General features: G+C 41.3%; 2 protein-coding genes across 2 annotated transcripts in view; both read right to left on the bottom strand.

The window, feature by feature from the left end:
* Positions 1-13325, bottom strand: part of LOC123761223 (mannan endo-1,4-beta-mannosidase-like) — a 76470-nt gene extending 63145 nt beyond the window's left edge. Inside the window, exon 1 of the mRNA XM_069339458.1 lies at positions 12866-13325. The gene's annotated coding sequence lies outside the window, so the exon portion shown is untranslated. The remainder of the gene's footprint in view (positions 1-12865) is intronic.
* Positions 13324-14151, bottom strand: LOC123761104 (zinc finger protein 383). Its single transcript, XM_069339176.1, has one exon. It carries the CDS (start codon positions 14149-14151, stop codon positions 13324-13326), a length of 828 nt encoding a protein of 275 aa, XP_069195277.1.
* Between the last annotated feature and the right edge of the window lie 6024 nt (positions 14152-20175).

The raw sequence follows: 20175 nt of genomic DNA, 5'->3' as shown, positions 1-20175 counted from the left end.
GTTTCTTATCTTCCCTATTAATCTTAGCATCATCAGCAAACATGTTCATGTAATTGTGTATTCCCACTGGTAGATCGTTTATGTAGACAATGAACATTACCGGTGCAAGAACTGAACCCTGAGGTACTCCACTCGTGACATTCCTCCAATCCGATACCTTGCCTCTGATTATGGCCCTCATTTTTCTGTCAGTTAGGAAATTTTTCATCCATGTTAGTAGCTTACCTGTCACTCCTCCAATATGTTCCAGTTTCCAGAACAACCTCTTATGGGGAACTCTGTCGAAAGCCTTTTTTAGGTCCAGATAGATGCAGTCAACCCAACCATCTCTTTCCTGTAAAATCTCTGTGGCTCGATCATAAAAACTGAGCAAGTTCGTTACACAGGATCTTCCAGATCGAAAACCATACTGTCTGTCTGATATTATATCGTTTTCCTCCAAGTGTTCTACCCATTTAGTTTTAATTATTTTTTCCAATATTTTGACTATTACACTTGTCAATGATACAGGTCTATAATTAAAGGGGGTCTTCCCTGTTTCCACTTTTGTAGATTGGAACTATGTTAGCCTTTTTCCACACATCAGCTACAGCTCCTGTACACAGGGATGCCTGAAAAATCAGTTGAAGTGGAATGCTGAGCTCAGGTGCACATTCTCTCAGAACCCATGGTGAAACTCCATCTGGACCAACTGCTTTGTTCTTACTTAGCTCCTTGAGCATTTTTTCCACTTCGTCTCTAGACACCTCTATGTGCTCTATGTTGTTCTCTGGAATTCTCATTGTATCTGGTTCCCTAAAGATTTCATTTTGTACAAACACACTTTGGAACTTTTCGTTTAGTGTTTCACACATTTCCTTTTCATCTTCCGTGAATCTATTTCCCATTTTCAACCTCTGAATATTATCCTTTACCTGTAATTTGTTGTTTATGAATTTATAGAATAGACCTGGTTCTGTTTTACATTTGTCTGCAATCCCTTTTTCAAAATTTCTTTCTGCCTCTCTCCTCACTGCCGTGTAGTTGTTTCTCGCATCTTTGTATCGTTGGTATGTTTGGGGATTCGGCCTCTTCCTGTATAAAAGGAAGAACACTTGAAGATTTGGGCTGGAGCTGACGACCGTCCGGCCACCGGAGGCAGACCCCACACTGAGGCCGCGACTCTTCCTTATTTTGACTTATTCTTCCTTATATTGACTGTGTATACTCAAATATGCCGCAATTATTGATACAAAATATGTTCAAACAGTATTTGAAACACAATTAGTGAAAAAATTGGATAAAATGCGCTTAGACATTGTAAATAAATAGCGCGAAAATATGTTTGTGGCAACTCTGGCTGTTTGAGGACTGCGCGCAACACCTCTGGGGCGTGTACTGCATGAGCGAACATGCAGATTATGACGTCATCACTGAGCTTTCCGGCTCTATTGCAACAAAAGTAAGTACAATAGATTTTTTTTTTTATTTTACCCGTGATCAGTGAACAGAACTTAACAGATTAGAATTTTTTTTTTTTTTTTCAAAATGACATGCGCCTGTGGGGATGGCAGGATATTAGACCCCGAGCATGTTAAGGGTTAAACAGTTGAAACCCAGTCTTCATGTCCCTAGTTGAGGATTGTAAGAAAATGATAACTGAGATACAGCTGAAAGGTCATAGTGTGAAATTCATGTGGATTCCATCTCATGTTGGAATAGTGCTCAACGAAGTGGCGGAAGACTTGGCCAAACGTGCCACATCAAAACCACAAGTTGACATTGAATGTGAATTCACAATGAGACAAATAAGAAGCAAAATCAGAAATATTCAGGCACAGGCAGAAGTGGAGAGGAGAAGTATAATGTATGAGATTAGTCAAACCATGCAACACTACATGTATGTGAGTCAAAACACCCATTTCACTTATGGTAAAAGGAGAAATGCTTGGAGTGACTCTGTGTACATGCAGCTCAGGCTTGGGCACAAATATTACTGGGAATATGGGATAGGTTCCCATAGGTCCCCAAAATCTGTTGGTATTACAGATGGGCAACCTGTAAGCATGGGGAATCGGGAAGAATAAATGGAACATGTACACACGATCACCCTAGAAAGTGCAGAAACCTCCTCAATACAGGTAAATGTACCAAAAGCTGTGAATTCTTTCACCCAGAAATTTGCAAGAACTCTTTGGACAGGAAAGAGTGCTTCAATGCTGAATGCCCAGCTTTTCATATAAGAGGCACCAGGCGAATAAAACCGACAGACTACCACTATGAAAACAGCCACTACTCCATCAACCGGGATAATTTTTTAGCAAGAGGAGGAGGAGAAGAATGGCTAAAAATGACCAGACTCTACCACCAACTCGGTCAAATGCTAGAGAGGACGCAAACACAGTGGCCTCCTTACCAGAGCCTCAGATATTAACACCAATTAAAGCATCCAGCACTTCCACTAACACGATAACATCATTTATATTTGCCAACATCCAGGGTATAAAAACACGCAAATCCAACAAAGTTCATTTTATAGATGGTCTCCTTCATGAGGCAAATGCAGTGTTTGCAGCCCTAACGGAAACTCACACAAAGGACTACCTTGATGGTGAAATATGGATCTCAGAATACAATCTCTTCAGATGTGATAGGAAACACCGGCTTCAGGGTGGGGTCAGCCTCTACATCAAAGACACACTCATCTGTACTGAGCTGCTAAACACCTCAAATGATATGGTGGAAGTGCTGATAGTCAAAATAGAGATCCTAAATGTAGTTATTGTCCTTGTATATAAGTCACCGGAGGCAAACCCTCAGCAGTTTAAAGACCAACTAATGAAAATAGAGCACTGCTTGGAAAACCTCACAAATCCAGCTCCGAACATCATCCTGCTTGGGGACTTCAACCTACGGCACCTGAAATGGAAGCACCTGGCTAATACAGTAATATCAGAAAGAATACCAGGAAGTAGCCTAAATGAGCAGGCACATGCAAATGACCTGCTACGGATGTGCGATAGGTTTGCCTTAAACCAGCAAATAGTAGAACCAACTAGGAAGGAGAACACGCTGGACCTCATTTTCACTAATAATGATGAGTTGATCGGGAACATAATGATTACAAATACCTGTTACTCAGATCACAACTTAATTGAAGTTCTGACAACCATGGGGAATGGACCTTCAAAACCAGTCCAGATTCCCGGTGGAGGAGATTTCAGCAAATTCAACTTCAATAATAAACGGATAAACTGGGAGCAAATAAACCAGGACTTCACAGAAATAAACTGGGAAGAACAGCTAGGAAATGCAAACCTGAACCAGTGCCTGGAAAAAATAAGCTCAGTAGCACTAGAGATATGTTCAAACCGCATACCCCTAAGAAAAAAGAGAAAGAGATGCAGATTGGAACGGGAACGTCGTTCCCTATATAGGCGAAGAAAACGAATCGCGGAACAACTTGAGAGTCGCACCCTATCTCAAGAACGGCGAAGAAGGTTAGGTAGAGAAATAGAAACAATTGAACTCAAGCTACAAGAATCATACAAAACCCAGGAGAGGCAAAGAGAGCAAAAGGCCATCAGTGAAATAGAGAGAAATCCGAAATATTTTTTCTCCTATGCAAAATCAAGATCAAAAACCACATCTAGTATCGGGCCCCTGCGAAAGGGAGATGGAACTTTCACAGATGACAACAAAGAAATGAGCGAGTTACTGAGGAAGCAGTACGACTCTGTTTTCAGTGAGCCATTAAATGCACTAAAGATTGATAACCCAAATGAATTTTTCATGGATATGATACCAACATCAAATCATATATCAGACGTCGCCCTATCCCCACTAGATTTTGAAGAAGCCATAAACAGTATGCCTATGCACTCTGCACCAGGCCCGGATTCTTGGAACTCCATATTCATCAAGAACTGTAAAAAACCACTATCGCAGGCCCTTCACATTCTGTGGAGACAAAGCCTAGATACTGGCGTTATCCCTGACATACTAAAAACAGCAGAGATAGCACCACTCCATAAAGGAGGAAATAAGGCAGAGGCAAAAAATTACAGACCGATAGCACTAACATCGCACATCATAAAAATTTTTGAGAGAGTGCTAAGAAGTAAGATCACAAAATACATGGAATCACAGCATCTCCATAACCCCGGACAACATGGTTTCAGAACAGGGCGCTCTTGCCTGTCGCAGTTGCTGGACCACTATGATATGGCATTAGATGCTATGGAAGACAAACAAAACGCTGATGTAATTTACACAGATTTCGCAAAAGCTTTTGATAAATGTGACCATGGTGTTATTGCACATAAAATGCGTTCAAAAGGAATTACCGGGAAAATAGGCAGATGGATCTACAATTTCCTGACTGACAGAACCCAATGTGTAATAGTCAACAAAATAAAATCCAGCCCATCAACCGTGAAGAGCTCAGTCCCCCAGGGTACTGTGCTTGCTCCAGTACTTTTTCTCATCCTCATATCGGACATAGACCAGAACACAACCTATAGCACTGTATCATCCTTTGCAGATGACACTAGGATTTTCATGAGAGTTGGCAACATAGAGGACACGGCAAACCTCCAATCAGATGTAGATCAGGTCTTTCTATGGGCTACAGAAAATAATATGGTATTCAACGAGGATAAGTTTCAGCTCATGCGCTACGGAAAAATTGAAAATATAAAAACAGAAACCACGTACAAAACGCAGGCAAATCATAACATAGAACGAAAAGGCAATGTAAAGGACCTGGGTGTACTCATGTCGGAAGACCTTACCTTTAAAGAACACAATAAAGTAGCCGTCACAACTGCAAGAAAAATGACAGGTTGGATAACAAGAACTTTTCACACTAGAGATGCTATACCGATGATGATACTTTTCAAAACGCTTGTGCTCTCTAGAGTGGAGTACTGCTGCACAATGACAGCCCCTTTCAAAGCTGGAGAAATTGCTGACCTAGAGAGCGTGCAGAGATCCTTTACTGCTAGAATCCACTCAGTAAAACATCTAAATTACTGGGACCGACTAAAGAGCCTAAATCTGTACTCCCTTGAGCGCAGGCGGGAGAGATACATAATAATTTACACGTGGAAAATAATTGAGGGGCTGGTCCCAAACCTGCACACAGAAATAACACCACATGAGACCAGAAGACATGGCAGGATGTGCAGAATACCCCCGTTGAAAAGCAGAGGTACAACAGGTACTCTGAGAGAGAACTCTATCAACATCAGAGGCCCGAGGCTGTTCAACACGCTTCCACTACACATAAGGGGCATAACTGGCAAACCCCTCACAGTGTTCAAGAGAGAACTGGATAAGCACCTCCAAAGAATACCTGATCAACCAGGCTGTGACTCATACGTCAGGCTGCGAGCAGCCGCGTCTAACAGCCTGGTTGATCAGTCCAGCAACCAGGAGGCCTGGTCGACGACCGGGCCGCGGGGACACTAAGCCCCGGAAGCACCTCAAGGTAGCCTCAAGGTAGGTGTTCATGATAATGACACGAAGTGTAAACTATGTGGTTTGTTAACCCTCAAACCGCTAGGGGCCCAAATGGAATTCACACCCACAGGCGCAACAAAAAAAAAAAAATTCCAAAAAATTCTTTCGTCTTATAGAAGTGTTCATTTTTGTTCCCTGATCACGGAAAAAATAACAAAAAAATCGTAGGTGGCATATTTTAGCCGCAATAGGGTAGGGAAGTGTGGCAAAAAAGGGGCGTTGGCAGAGCCTTTGCCAGATGAGGTCTACTCCGCCCGAGCTGTCAGACGGCAGTTGCCACAAATATATTATTACCTAATTATTTCAATGTCTCTGATTGATTTTTTCTTAGTTTTTTTGCAGTAATATTATTCCATACAGTGAATTGTGGTATATTTATATTATAAAATGTGTGAACCATCGCTGTACTCAAAATTATGGTGTGCATATTAGTGATTCAATTATTACGTTCATAAAACAATAAACAAATAGTTTTGCTGTTGCTACACTATATACACAGGTTATATATAAGTATTTGCATGTTTTGTACACCATAACGAACTACTAAGTTGGTCTTGTGAGTCAAAAAGCAACGAGGAGTGACCGCCAAACACCAGCGAGCCACTCACTGCCACTCCCTCCCTCAACACCACCTCACTCACCCTCATTCACCTCCTACAATACTCTTTCTGTATTTATTCACTATACACAGACGTTATATATGCGTATTTACATGTTTTGTTCACCATAACTGTACATCTAAGCTTGTATGGTGAGTAAAGGCCACAAAGATGTAGCTACTCACACAGTCAGCTGATCGGCGGCCGCCCTCAAGGCCAGACGCACTAATATTTGTCCTTCAACAATATTGTTTGTGGTGTTATTACGCTATATACACATATTATATATAAGTATCTACCTGTTTTATTCACCATACCTGAACAAATAAGCTGGTATGGTGCCCAAAGACCATAGTGGCCATCAGTAAACACCATGCCAAGACGTGCAGACGACGCTCCTCCCTCACCAAAATGGCGGCTCCCAACCTACTCCTCTCGCTGTTATCACACTCTATACACACGTTATATATAAGTATCTACATTTGTGTTCACCATATCGAACCACTAAGCTGGTATGGTGAGTGCAGTCAATAAATGGTGGCCACACACAGTCAGAAGACGACGCCACAACCCTCCCTCGCACAGCCTTACGCCTCCCTCCATGGAGCACAGCGCTAAATATCACCACAATCCTGCTATTATCAGAATCCTGGTCAGTTTTATCACAGTCAGGGGGGCTTCAGTAATACTATCACTGCTAAATAATAGCAGTATCATATATATTATGGTATTTGTAGGCGATGCTGTGGTCACAAGCTGAACAGCGGTGCTGTGAGCTCGTGCTGCGTGTGCCAGCCTTGGTGGCTTGCTCAATACTGACGCTGTAACACCCAAGAATGTTGGCCTGGATTTTTTTTCTAGGTGGCATCTGGCAACTATCGGTCGTGGCTGTACTATAGCTGCCCCTATCCCAGGCGGGGAGTTTAAATTATAGTGCTAGACACGAAATCATATATATAAATGATGTGTGCGGTTTCGGTTTTGTCACTGATATCATTTATATATGATATGCGCGGTTTGAGGGTTAAGGTCTCACACCCTTGCCCATTATGTTCTTGATTGTCCGTTGATTAATGTATATAGAAACACTGAGAAAAGGAATGTTCCTGAACAAATAGCCTGGATGTGTCACAACGGAACAGTTGATGACATTCTTGGGAGATATAAGAATTTTGCACCAAGACTGTAATTTTTTGTTGAATGTCTCTTGCAAATTGTCTATACAGTATACCTAGGTCATAAAAGTATTTGTGTACGTCTGGTACCATACTACTTGTGTAACGGTGGAAATGTAGATGTTTATCTCTCAGAATGTTTGGTAATATGTTTATTGTTTGTGATGTGTTTATATGTATGTATTAACACGATGTACTGAACGGGGTGAGAATAGCTTGAGCTACCTCATCCCTTTGTGTGTATTTTACCTCAATAAACTTATTTCAATTTCAATTTCAATTTCAACTTAGTGGTTCGTTATTATGAGCAAAACATGCAGATACTTATATATAACCTGTGTATATAGTGTAATAACAGCAAAACTATTTGTTTATTGTTTTATGAACATAATAATTGAATCACTAATATGCACACCATAATTTTGAGTACAGCGATGGTTCACACATTTTATTATATAAATATATCACAATTCACTATATTACTGCAAAAAAACTAAGAAAAAATCAATCAGAGACAATGAAATAATTAAGTAATAATATATTTGTGGCAACTACCGCCTGACAGCTCGAGCGGAGTAGACTTCGTCTGGCGAAGCCTGTCAATGCCCCTTTTTTGCCAGACTTCCCTACCCTATTGCTGCTAAAATATACCACCTACGATTTTTTTGTTATTTTTTCCGTGATCAGGGAACAAAAATGAACACATTTATAAGATGAAAGAATTTTTTGGAATTTCTTTTTTGTTGCACCTGTGGGTGTTTAAGCCATTTGGACCCCTAGTGGTTTGAGGGTTAAGGTCCTCATTTTTACCATACCTGAGTACCTGGAATTTATCACTGTTAAACATTATGTTATTTTCTGATGCCCAGTCAAAAACTTTATTATCAGTTTTAAGTTTTTCTCATACTGATTTTTGTGTCATGTGCAAAGGATGATACGAAGCTGTGACTTGTATTTTTGTCTATATCTGATATGAAAATATGGAAAAGCAGCGGTGCAAGGACTGTACCCTGAGGTACAGAGCTTTTGACTGCGCTTGGACTCGATTTTATATGGTTGACTGTTACATGCTGAGTCCTGTTTGACAGAAAACTGAGTATCCAGCATCCTACTTTACCTGTTATTCCCATTGACTTCATTTTATGTGCTATCACTCCATGGTCACATTTATCGAAAGACTTTGCGAAGTCCGTGTATATCACATCAGCATTCTGTTTTTCTTCTAATGCCTTAGTGACTTTGTCGTAGTGATCAAGTTACTGTGAGAGGCATGATCTTTCTGCTCGAAATCCATGTTGGCTTGGGTTGTGAAGGTCATTGGTCTCCATGAAACTAGTGACCTGACTCCTAATCACTCTCTCAAATACTTTTATTATGTGTGACATTAGTGCAACTGGTCTATAATTCTTTGCCAATGCTTTGCTCCCTCCCTTGTGTAGAGGGGCTATGTCTGCTAGTCAGACATCTGGTATCTCCCCTGTGTCCAAGCTCTTCCTCCACACTATACTGAGTGCCTGTGCTACTGGCACTTTGCATTTCTTTATAAATGAATCTGGACCTGGGGCCGAGTGCATGGGCATGTTTTCAATATTTCTTTCAAAGTCTAGTACGCTCGTGTTGATATCAGTTATATTTACAGGGGTTTGGATATCCCACATAAAGAAATTGTCTGGATCTTCCACTTTCATGTTGTTTATTGGAGTGCTAAACATGTCCTCATACTGCTTTTTTTAGGATTTCACAAATTTCTTTGTCATCCTCCGTGTATGAACCTTCACTTATACGAATAGGTCCAATACTGGCAGTGGTTTTTACTTTTGATTTCGCATATGTGAAGAAGTATTTTCGATTTTTCTTTATTTCCTGAATTGCTTTCTGTTCTAACTGCCTTTCTTCAGTTTGATATGAGTGTTTCAATTTCCGCTCGATTTCTTCAATCTCCCTATTTAAATTATTCCTTCTTTGACAGGAGAGTCGTGTCTGCTTCAACATTTCCGTTATTTTTTCCTTCTTTAATAGTGTCGTCTGCGTTCTCTTTCTATGTTGGATCTCTTTCTGGCTTTCCTCAAAGGAACATGTTTCAGACAGACTTGATATGCTTCTGAAGTCAGTTTTTCTATTCCATCTGTAGGACTTGTATTACTGTACTTAGAACAGTTTCCCATGGAATGTTTGTAAGTTCCCTGTTTATTTTCTCCCAGTTTATCCTTTTATGATTAAAATTGAATTTACTGAATAATCCCTCTCGCTTGATCAATGTTTTAGGTTTATTCTGAGTATTGATGGTCGTTTGCACGTCAATGAGCTTGTGATCTGAGTATGTGGTATCTGATATCATAATGTCCCTGATAATGTCTTCATTGTTCGTAAAGACCAGACCTAGAATATTTTCATTTCTCGTTGGCTCTGATATCTGCTGGTTGAGTGAAAATTTGTCACAGAATCTAAGTAGTTCTCTAATCTGTGGTTGGTTAGGTCCCCATAGATTTCCTGGTATAATGTTATTGTTTGCCTAGTCTCCATCTGAGGCTAGGCAAGTTGAAGTCACCTAGGAAGATAATATCAGGTATCGGGTTCTCCAAATTATCAAGGCTATTCTCTATTTTGATTATCTGTTCTGTGAATTCCTCAGCCGTTGCATCTGGCGGTTTGAATATTAGAATAATCACTAAGTTTATTTTCTCTATTTTTAATCCCAAAACCTCTACCACCTCATTTGTAACGTTAAGGAGCTCCGAGCATACAAGGTCTTCCCTAATATACAGACCCACTCCTCCAACCTGCACAGAAAAAGGATGACAACCAGGATGACTCCAGAACTTCATAACGAACCCAGTACGGTCACGAAGATCCATACATGAAAGAACGCAGAACCATCATGAAAGCTGTTATGACCCTGGGTTCCTCAGTGGAAACCAGAGGTCAAAATTGAGTTATTAAACTTTCCTATAGTATAGTTGAACGCATCACAAGCTGAAATTGTTTGTATCTTCCCTGCCAGACGTAAGACTATTCTTGTTTCTCAAAGAGCATTTAAAGACTGAGCTGGGGATTGATTATTAAATAATAACATAGGCACCAACTATGTTTACTAATACTTTAATCATTTGTAAAGTAACAATATGTTGCATAGGGGAAGATTATTAATGTGCTTAGCTGCATGATCAATTAGGCTCCTCCCGGCACCACCACATGCGGGAGGCCTGAGCTGGTCACTGGGAGCGTTCTTCTTCTGGCTGGCGTTCGTGGGGACGAGATCTACTCTGTGGCTGCACCCCTACTCTCCTCCCTTCTCCTCTTACTTATTTCCCTTACCTTAAGTTCCTGTACCATTAAGTTAAGTACTGTGTTTTAAGTGTGCCTACTCTGGAAGTAACGATTGGTGAGACCTGGGGGTAGTATTTGCCAGTGTTTTGGGTACCCCTAAGTGTTGTGTTTTGGTATTAGGGTACCACGTGGTCTCTCTACCCTAAGCTGCATCCAGCTTCAGTGCTTATCCAGTAGTACTTTACCCTAGCTTGTTCTTAGTGTAAACCTTGTATCTTGCCTAAGTGGACCAAGGCTTTTAATGTAAGATAGTGTGGTAAAGTAATTATTATTATTGTTATTGGTGTGAGTGTATATGGGGGATTGTTAAGGGGTTAATAAATAAGTAAGCTAGAACAGAGTATTCCTTCTTCCTCTGTGGGAGTGCATTAATCAACCTCTTGACTGACCTTGTGTGTAGCCAAGTATTCAGCACTGCTTATAGTTTTATTTGGGGGCCGGGCCTTTTAGCTCTCCCATATTTGATAACTCTGTTTTCTAACTACCCTTACCCCTTAATAGTACCAGTTCCCCCATAGCAAGCCCACCATTTTTTATAACAAAAGCATAATCCGGGTCGCACAGGAGGTAAGCCGCAAGGGCTTCCTGCACCATTAGGAGGGGCGGATGGAACCAGAGCCGAAGCAACTCCCAACCCCAAGTCCAGGTCCTTATAACCAAAACGAGGCAGTCTTGGGGCATCTGGGGGCTCAAGCAACCTAGCGCGTTGCAGCAACCTGAACCTACCATACAACACAGCGGCTACCTGCACCACCTCATATCATTATCAGTAGCTTGGGTGAACTGGAACACGTACAGACAACAAACATCGCATGACTCCAGGTCAAAGGAATCTCCGACCCAACAGGCAGCATGGCAGAGGCACAATCTGTGAGTGTCACCCTGAGACAAGGGGACAGAGCAACCTTCAATCTCGCTCAAAGCGAAAGGGGACTCAAGGTCACATCCATTGGACCACAGAGCCTCCGCGGGGTTTCCCAGGGCCCTTAGCCTTGTTAACACGCTAAGGGATGCCCAGGCAGGCTACTGCAAACCAGCGCCCAAATCTACCAAACGAACTTCTAAAAGCCGAAGTACCCAGGCGGAACAACGGAGGACAACGTACCCAGGCGGAACAGCGCCGGCCCCTATAATAGGTGATAACTAGCTGTGCAGTACATTGCGCCCCTACCAGTGACAAAAACTACCTCTCACCCAGAGACAAACAAGGGCAAAAAAAACCCAGCTGACCCCAAGGGTGGCCAAGTACCAAGCAGTAAAAGACACAGCGGAGGTAGATCCCAAGGGAACTTGTGGAAGGAGGCACCAAGCCCCAAGGGCAGTACTTACTGAGCACCTAGAGAAGGGAACGCTCAGCGCATGCAGCCCAAGTACCCTGGAATATTATTCCTGGCTCACACACCACCTGTAAAGACAGCCCAAACCACAAGACACAGAACTATGACAAAAAGGTGAAGCCAGAGGCACACGACTTCTCCAGAATCGCATCAGCAAAGAACTGGTGCTTGGATCACCGGCTCGGGGGTCTGGGGCTCCCCCTTCCCCCTCCCAGGGAGGGGGGGGAGGTTCGCGCAGACAGCAGTGCGGCATAGTGATGATGTCATGCTAGTTTGCTAATTTTCGTTTGGGGAGTTTTGTTCACTCGTTCGGCTTTCGGTAGCAATAGTTTCACCAGATAGGGATTTGTTTTGGGATGCCTACCTTTCTGGGTGTCAGACCCGGTCGATGGCAATAATTTTGTAACTAGCGTCAAAAATTGTTATTTGCTTAGCTAAACGAACTAGAGGGTTCAGTTCCTGAACCGATTATGTGCCTCTGTAATCCTTTACACCACTGCCCACAGGATGGGTATGGGGTGCATAATAAAGAAAAATTGAATTGGCAGACATAGAATACTCCAAATCACATGGGGTTTTCTATAGGCTCCTCGCGCCTCTCTGAAGGGGCCAGGTTCTGCCTCGTGGTCCCCGGTAGGCAAGAACTCCATGCACATTGACTGATGCCAGAAAGTTATAAATATCCATTCAGCCTGGATAGCTCTGGGGAGCCGACGGAGCTCCCCATATTAAAAATTATAAATACTGTATTACATTTGCCATACAAATAAATAATATTTGTGCACTTAGGTTAACTTCTATATAAGAACAGATGGCAAAAATATAACTTAAATTATTTATATGCATTGTTGAAAAGGTTAAGCTTTTCAACTTAAAAAAATTTGTCCATGGTAAAGTATATATCACAAAAAGAAAACCAAAATACCTTAGAAGTGCAGCTGACAAGACACTAAAACACTGTTTTCAAGATGAAGTTCACACTTTTCAATTACAGTACTGCCATTGGTTTACTAGGTAACATTGTTAGTTTGTCCTAATGTTTATCATACAATACTGTACTTCTAACAAATAACTAAGAGTTTCATTCCTACACACCATCGTGTTCCTTTTTTAAATAATTTGCTTACTAGGTTTGGGACTTTTTCTATTTAGCTGGGGCAGTAGAGAGATTTATCACCTGAATGCACTAACATGTGCCTTGGGCACATCCAATCCCTCGATCGTTGTCACCCATCAGCCAGCAACATGTGCCTTCAGTAGACTAACTTAGGACACATGATGTTAGTCACACTTATGTATCTATCTGTGCTTCTTTTTATCTATGTTAACTGATTTTTGTCCACACACACTTGAAGCACCATTGACATTTATTACCCATCTGCACTAACATGCGACTTTAAATATTCTTACACGTCTTAAATCTTGTCCCACACTCTGAATATTTGTAGGTTTTTCATCTGAATGCACCATCACGTGACGTACTATACCTTTACGTTGTCTGAATCTTTTCCCACACTCTGCACACTGGAAAGGTTTAACACCAGTATGCACCGTTGTATGAATCCTCAAATTTGCAAGATGACTAAATGTTTTCCCACACTCTGGACACTCATGAGGTTTATGATCAGTATGCACACTTATGTGTCTTCTCATATGTCCAGCATGACTGAATGTTTTCCCACACTCAGGACACTTGTAAAGTTTGTGACCTGCATGCACACTCATGTGAGATTTCAAATATTTAACACAACTGTATGTTTTCCCACACTCGGGACATTCATGGGGCTTATGACCTGTATGAACAGTCATATGTGTCTTCATACTTCCAAGTTCACTGAATGTTTTCCCACACTTTGGGCACTCATGAGGTCTATCAACCATATGCACTGCCATATGCCTTTTTACATGTGCAAGTTGACTAAAGGTTTTCCCACACTCTGGACACTCGTGGGGCTTATCACCTGTGTGGACAGCCATGTGAGTCTTCAGTTGTCCGGTGCGACTGAACGTTTTCCCACACACAAGACATCCATGAGGTCTAATAACCATATGCACTGTCATATGCCTTCTAACATTTCCAAGCTGACTAAATGTTTTCCCACATTGAGGACACTCGTGAGGCTTGTGACCTGTGTGCACAGTCATGTGGGTCTTCATATATGCAGCACGACTGAATGTTTTCCCACACACTGGACACTGACGAGGTTTCATGGTTATTATCCGTGCAGTTTAGGGTAGAGATTACACCACCAATGATCACGTTCACTCTAAAAATCTACCACTTATTCATGCCCGTGTCACCTCTTGGGTGGCTTAATCTTCATCAATCAACCACTCGGTCAAGATTATCTGCTTGTTACTGCAGTTGTCTTGTGATGAGGGACGGCTCCTGGAGAAGTCACTATTCACTTGCTGCACAACACGGAGCTCACACATATTTTTACCATTTCAAGACAAAATTTACGTTTCTTATATATATAATTTGTCAATATTAAAACCATAATATAATGCTATTAAAGGCTAAAACTTCTACTTAACAGGCATGTAATTATTAAATGAAGTTCAATAATGAGAAGGACAAGGGCTTCATGAGAACAACGCCCGCCAGCGTAAACAACACATCCGAGTGCCCACAAACATGATCGAACGCACAAAGCACGGCCGGTTTGGGGGGAACTCTTTATTATATTTATTATATAATAGTTTTACTTATATATAACAATATGTGTTCAATGCAAATACTAAACATGTAATATTAATTAACAAAAACGACTTTAGAAGCCACATTTCTGTCTCCAGATGTCTGTTGTGTTAAAGCATTTTGGACGCTCTTGTACTTGTGCGCTGGCTTGCGTTCACAGCTGTTTTCACATTCAATAACTTTATTTGTATTTTTTTTTTTTAGAGAGATATATACAAGAGTTGTTACATTCTTGTACAGCCACTAGTACGCGTAGCGTTTCGGGCAAGTCCTTAATCCTATGGTCCCTGGAATACGATCCCCTGCCGCGAAGAATCGTTTTTTCATCCAAGTACACATTTTACTGTTGCGTTAAACAGAGGCTACAGTTAAGGAATTGCGCCCAGTAAATCCTCCCCGGCCAGGATACGAACCCATGACATAGCGCTCGCGGAACGCCAGGCGAGTGTCTTACCACTACACCACGGAGACTGCCAACTGACTGCTAAAGACTTAGCAGACTGCTAAAATATTATTATTTTAATAATAATAATAACAATAAATAATAATTATAATAAATAATAATTATAATATGTATTAGATCTATAGGAATAGATTTATTCATTCAATTACAAATAATATTTACATTTATAATTAGTAATTAAATGTCCGTTTAATTAAATTTAAACTAATTAACACTGAGAACACCAAAGAATTTACCGTCTACTTTCAAATCAAATCAAATCAAAAGTTTATTCAGATAAAATACATACATACAAGGTGTGATACAAACATTAATGAATTTTTAGATAGAGCTAGTCTCCGTGGTGTAGTGGTAAGACACTCGCCTGGCGTTCGCGAGCGCTTTGTCGTGGGTTCGTGTCCTTTTTTGGCCGGGGAGGATTTACTGGGCGTAAATCCTTAACTGTAGCTTCTGTTTAACTCAACAGTAAAATGAGTACTTGGTTGTAAAAACGATTCTTCGCGGCGGGGATCGTATTCCAGGGACTTGCCCGAAACGCTACGCGTACTAGTGCTGTACAAGAATGTAATAATTCTTCTATATATCTCAAAAAAAAAAGCTAGTACATACAAAGCCTAAAGTCACTATTACGCAAAGCGTTTCGGGCAGGAAAAACACTTAGACTAAAACTTAATACTAATTGAGATTAAAGTATTGTAGTGAGTAGATTATCCCAATAATATACTCGCTCCAAAGGCATTGTTAATATTCCTGTCAACCTTTGGAGATGAATGAGGTGAGGCGTTGCCCGGGCAACACGGTGAGGTGTTGCCCGAGCATATAAGCAGCAGAATAGCAAACATTAACTAGTCTACTTTCAAGTGTGGTCTAGAACAGACACTTGCGAGATACCGTACCAACTGTCAGTGCGCTCAACTCACACCATTGCTCGCCAAGGTATCACCTGCATACTTCTGTTTACTCGACTAAATATATATATATTCTCTTAGTGTCTGTGTTTATTGTCACCATACTTTACGTAACAATAGAATCGTTACATTGGTGACCCCAGAGAGTTTCGACGATACCCACCCACGATGGACTACAACATGGACTCTCACTGGACCTCTACTGCTGCTGTTTGCTATGATGGAACACTGCCAACACCCTCGCCACAGCTATGATTTTCATCACGTCCATCTCTGCATTTTCATCTACAACGGCTTGCTGCTCCACGATCGTTACTCACTCATCTGACAGCCTCATCAATGATTACATCATGTTGGATCTAGAGCCTGTACTGCCGACTCTCCGTCGCTGCCAGGGCACTTCTTGTCCTACAGGGACGCCCACGACAGCTGCTCTGTCATCAGATTCATCTACACGTTCACTGCATTTTGATACTCGGGCGATTCATGTGGGAACTGACCTGTGAGATTTATATTTATTTAATTTATATGAATTTATATAGAATTTATATTTACGTTAATTTATATACTTCGATAGCAATTTGTATGATGATAAGTGGACAGTATTTCTGCAATAATCTCACAAATCGATCCTCTACACATTAGGGGGGGTTTATATTGAATTTATATATATGCAGCCAATCAAACTACAGTATTAAACTACATATATTGTTAAACATTGAAGAGGTTCCTTATCTTATTGTACAGCAGGCCTTAGTCCACCAGGTATAACCAGGATGTAGACACCAAATTATCCTCTTTGAGGTAGCTTCCATCACCCAGTAACTGGTACACAAAGCATGCTTCCTCGTCTTGATCTGTCAAAAGGGCGCTAGCTAAGAAGCCAGAATCCTAATATATGACAGCTATATCAAAGAAAACACTGTACATGGAACCATAAAGACCTAGGCTTAATTACCTTGTTTGAGTCGATCATTCGTGTTCTAACTGGTACGCCCTATCTACTGACATTAATGGCCAAAAATGATTAGATAAACGGGTTTCGGAAAGACACTTCCCTTGAGATTGATGACAGCGTGTTGATGATGGCAGATCACTACTCTGATCTTCCATAACACTTCGTCCAAGAGAATTTATAGGAGCCGTAATTCGCTCCATGACTCTGTGGTCTTAAACAATAACAATGGCTGACCACTCCCTCCTCACTGACGCTACTGGCCTACATTGTCCAGATGACAGTAAGTGATAGAAGGGTCACATTTACTCTATTTTAATTCTGATAATTAAGTTAATTTATATGGGATGTTTTTATGATGGTAAAGTCCAAAGACTAATGTATTTAAGAATAATTCCCACCATAATAGGTGGTGAATTTATAATAGTATGTGGTAATGATATCCCGTTTTCTATAGATGGAAATTCCACTACAAGTTACATTTTCTATGGGTTAACTTGTTTATACAACACAGCAATATTATCTGCCTGTATGATATTATTAAATGGTGTCGGATTTTCCGACAACTCAAGCCCTTTACGCAGTACAGGACTTACAGCTTGCGTTTCCGACACTTCGTCGCCTTCAGGACAATTCAGCTCTAGATGTGATTACTTCGTTGTCCTAACTACGTGCCTACATTACCTCCTAATGTCCTGGTGTCCGAGCTTATCCGCCCCGGATCTAAATGCTCCACCAGCGACCCAAGGACGCAACAATTATGCACATTCTTCTCTCCTGCTACACCGAGCTTGTCCACACACTGCAAACATCTTTTGGTACCTGCAGACTTCATGTTCCACAGCGACCCAGGGAACAGTAGCCTCGTTTTTTTTGTTATGTATTGCTTTTCTTCCATTCCCTGGCAGGGGGAGTCCTGTAGCGAGTTAATCTTATACTCGCTCCATTATCTCATTATCTTAATAGGATAACTAATTACAGAAGCTACAATCCTTTCCCCAATTACAGGTAATACTCTTCTCACCTTGTTGGAGGAAGCTGAGGTGTAATCACCATATAAGCAACGATTTGATGAATAGAAGATACGGGAGACATCTCCCGTCATGCAGGGTACAGTCGCATCTCCACAGATCTCCAGTATCAGCTCTTGATATTGGTAATGGCTCAAAAGGGCCACCACTTACGGGCTATTCATGCCCGTGCCACCTTTTGGGTGGCTTAATCTTCATCAATCGAATAGAAGACAGTTCAATTTCCACAGTCAACAATGTAGCACTCGGCGTGTACAGTCCTAATCAACCCAAGACGCTACAGCTTCGACACAGAGCAGACAGCAGACTACGACCGCATCGAGCCGCCACGCTCTCGCTCCCCGAGTTCAGACACTCACAATTCTCAATCGAAACGCCACTTATCACACCCCCAGACCCCACTTTTGTCCAGAAATTACGGGCGGCCATGGCAAACATTCGGCCTACACCACCACGCCAACCGACAACTCGTGCTACATATGTGCCTCATGAGCTCCACACAACTGAACACGTGTTTGTAAGAGTCGACGCTGTTCGACGCCCTCTACAGTCACCTTATGAAGGACCATTTAAAGTGGTTTATCGAACACCGAAGTTCTTCACCATTGAACGCCGAGGACAGCGGGTAAACATCTCCATCGATCGCCTTAAACCAGCACACTGTGACGCTGCCCCAGACATCCCTCCAGATGTCTGGAGGGATGTCTGGAGTCGACACATCCGCCGACTACGCAGTTCACTTTTCGACTACAGTTACCAGCAGCACCGCCACCTACGACAACGGACGATCCTGTACGACCTCCCACCCTACAACCCCAGTTACCAGCCGCACCACAACCTGATCCTACGACGACGGACGATCCTGTGCGACCTCCCACCCTACGATCCCAGTTAGATGACATCAGCGAAGAGGAGGAAGTTAACTTTGATGGTTATGTAACGCGAGCAGGGCGTACAATTCACCGACCAGCTAAGTTCCTTGATCAAGTATTTTTCCTTTCATCCCCTGGGAGGGGGAGTTCTGTAGCGAGTAGATTATCCCAATAATATACTCGCTCCAAATGCATTGTTAATATTCCTGTCAACCTTTGGAGATGAATGAGGTGAGGCGTTGCCCGGGCAACACGGTGAGGTGTTGCCCGAGCATATAAGCAGCAGAATAGCAAACATTAACTAGTCTACTTTCAAGTGTGGTCTAGAACAGACACTTGCGAGATACCGTACCAACTGTCAGTGCGCTCAACTCACACCATTGCTCGCCAAGGTATCACCTGCATACTTCTGTTTACTCGACTATATATAAATATATATATATTCTCTTAGTGTCTGTGTTTATTGTCACCATACTTTACGTAACAATAGAATCGTTACAGTATAAATTGTGTTGAAAAAATTAAAAAAATAATAGAAAAAGGGGGGATCATGGCAGAAAATAGCAAATATAGAGATTTATTTGATATGAGGATTTATTGCCAAACAAAATATAAAAAGTTTTGTCAATGTTTGACAAATAAGTCAATTTGTTTTGTTTTGTTTGACAATGAGGGTGAGTTTGTTGGCAGTTAGCGAAAGATGGACTTTATTTAGCTCAGTATTCACTGTGACATTTAAAGCAAGGGGGTCGGGCCGGATTCAGGAAGGTACTTACGAAGGTTTATTTATTTATTTATTTATTTATATATATATATATACAAGAAGGTACATTGGGTTTGTGAGAATACATTGGATAGTACAGTATTTACATTCTTGTAAAGCCACTAGTACGCGCAGCGTTTCGGGCAGGTCCTTAATCTAGCAGATAATTTTAAGTAGGTAATTTCAATCAGAATTGATAAATGATAAAGATACATTACAAGAGAAAAATGAGATGAGAGAGAGGTAAGTAAGTATATTAAAGCACATTGTTATATTAAAGCTCTGATTGATTACATTGACAGCTTGATTAGTAATTTAAACAAGATTTATAGACACCATACAGCAGATTGACAGCACATATAAGACAGCAATGATCACAATGGTAAAGATGTTCAGATTGGGTACATAAAGATTGGGAGACTGGGTAGCAAAAGATACAGATAAACAAGATTTATAAACACCATACAACAGATTGGCAGCACATATAAGAAAACAGCAATGATCACAATGGTAAAGATGTTCAAATTGGGAACATAAAGGTT

The sequence above is a fragment of the Procambarus clarkii genome, chromosome 41 (assembly GCF_040958095.1).
Source record: "Procambarus clarkii isolate CNS0578487 chromosome 41, FALCON_Pclarkii_2.0, whole genome shotgun sequence".
NCBI lineage: Eukaryota > Metazoa > Arthropoda > Malacostraca > Decapoda > Cambaridae > Procambarus > Procambarus clarkii.
Note: the sequence above shows the minus strand (reverse complement) of the source record. Positions and strands in the feature narration are given on the sequence as shown.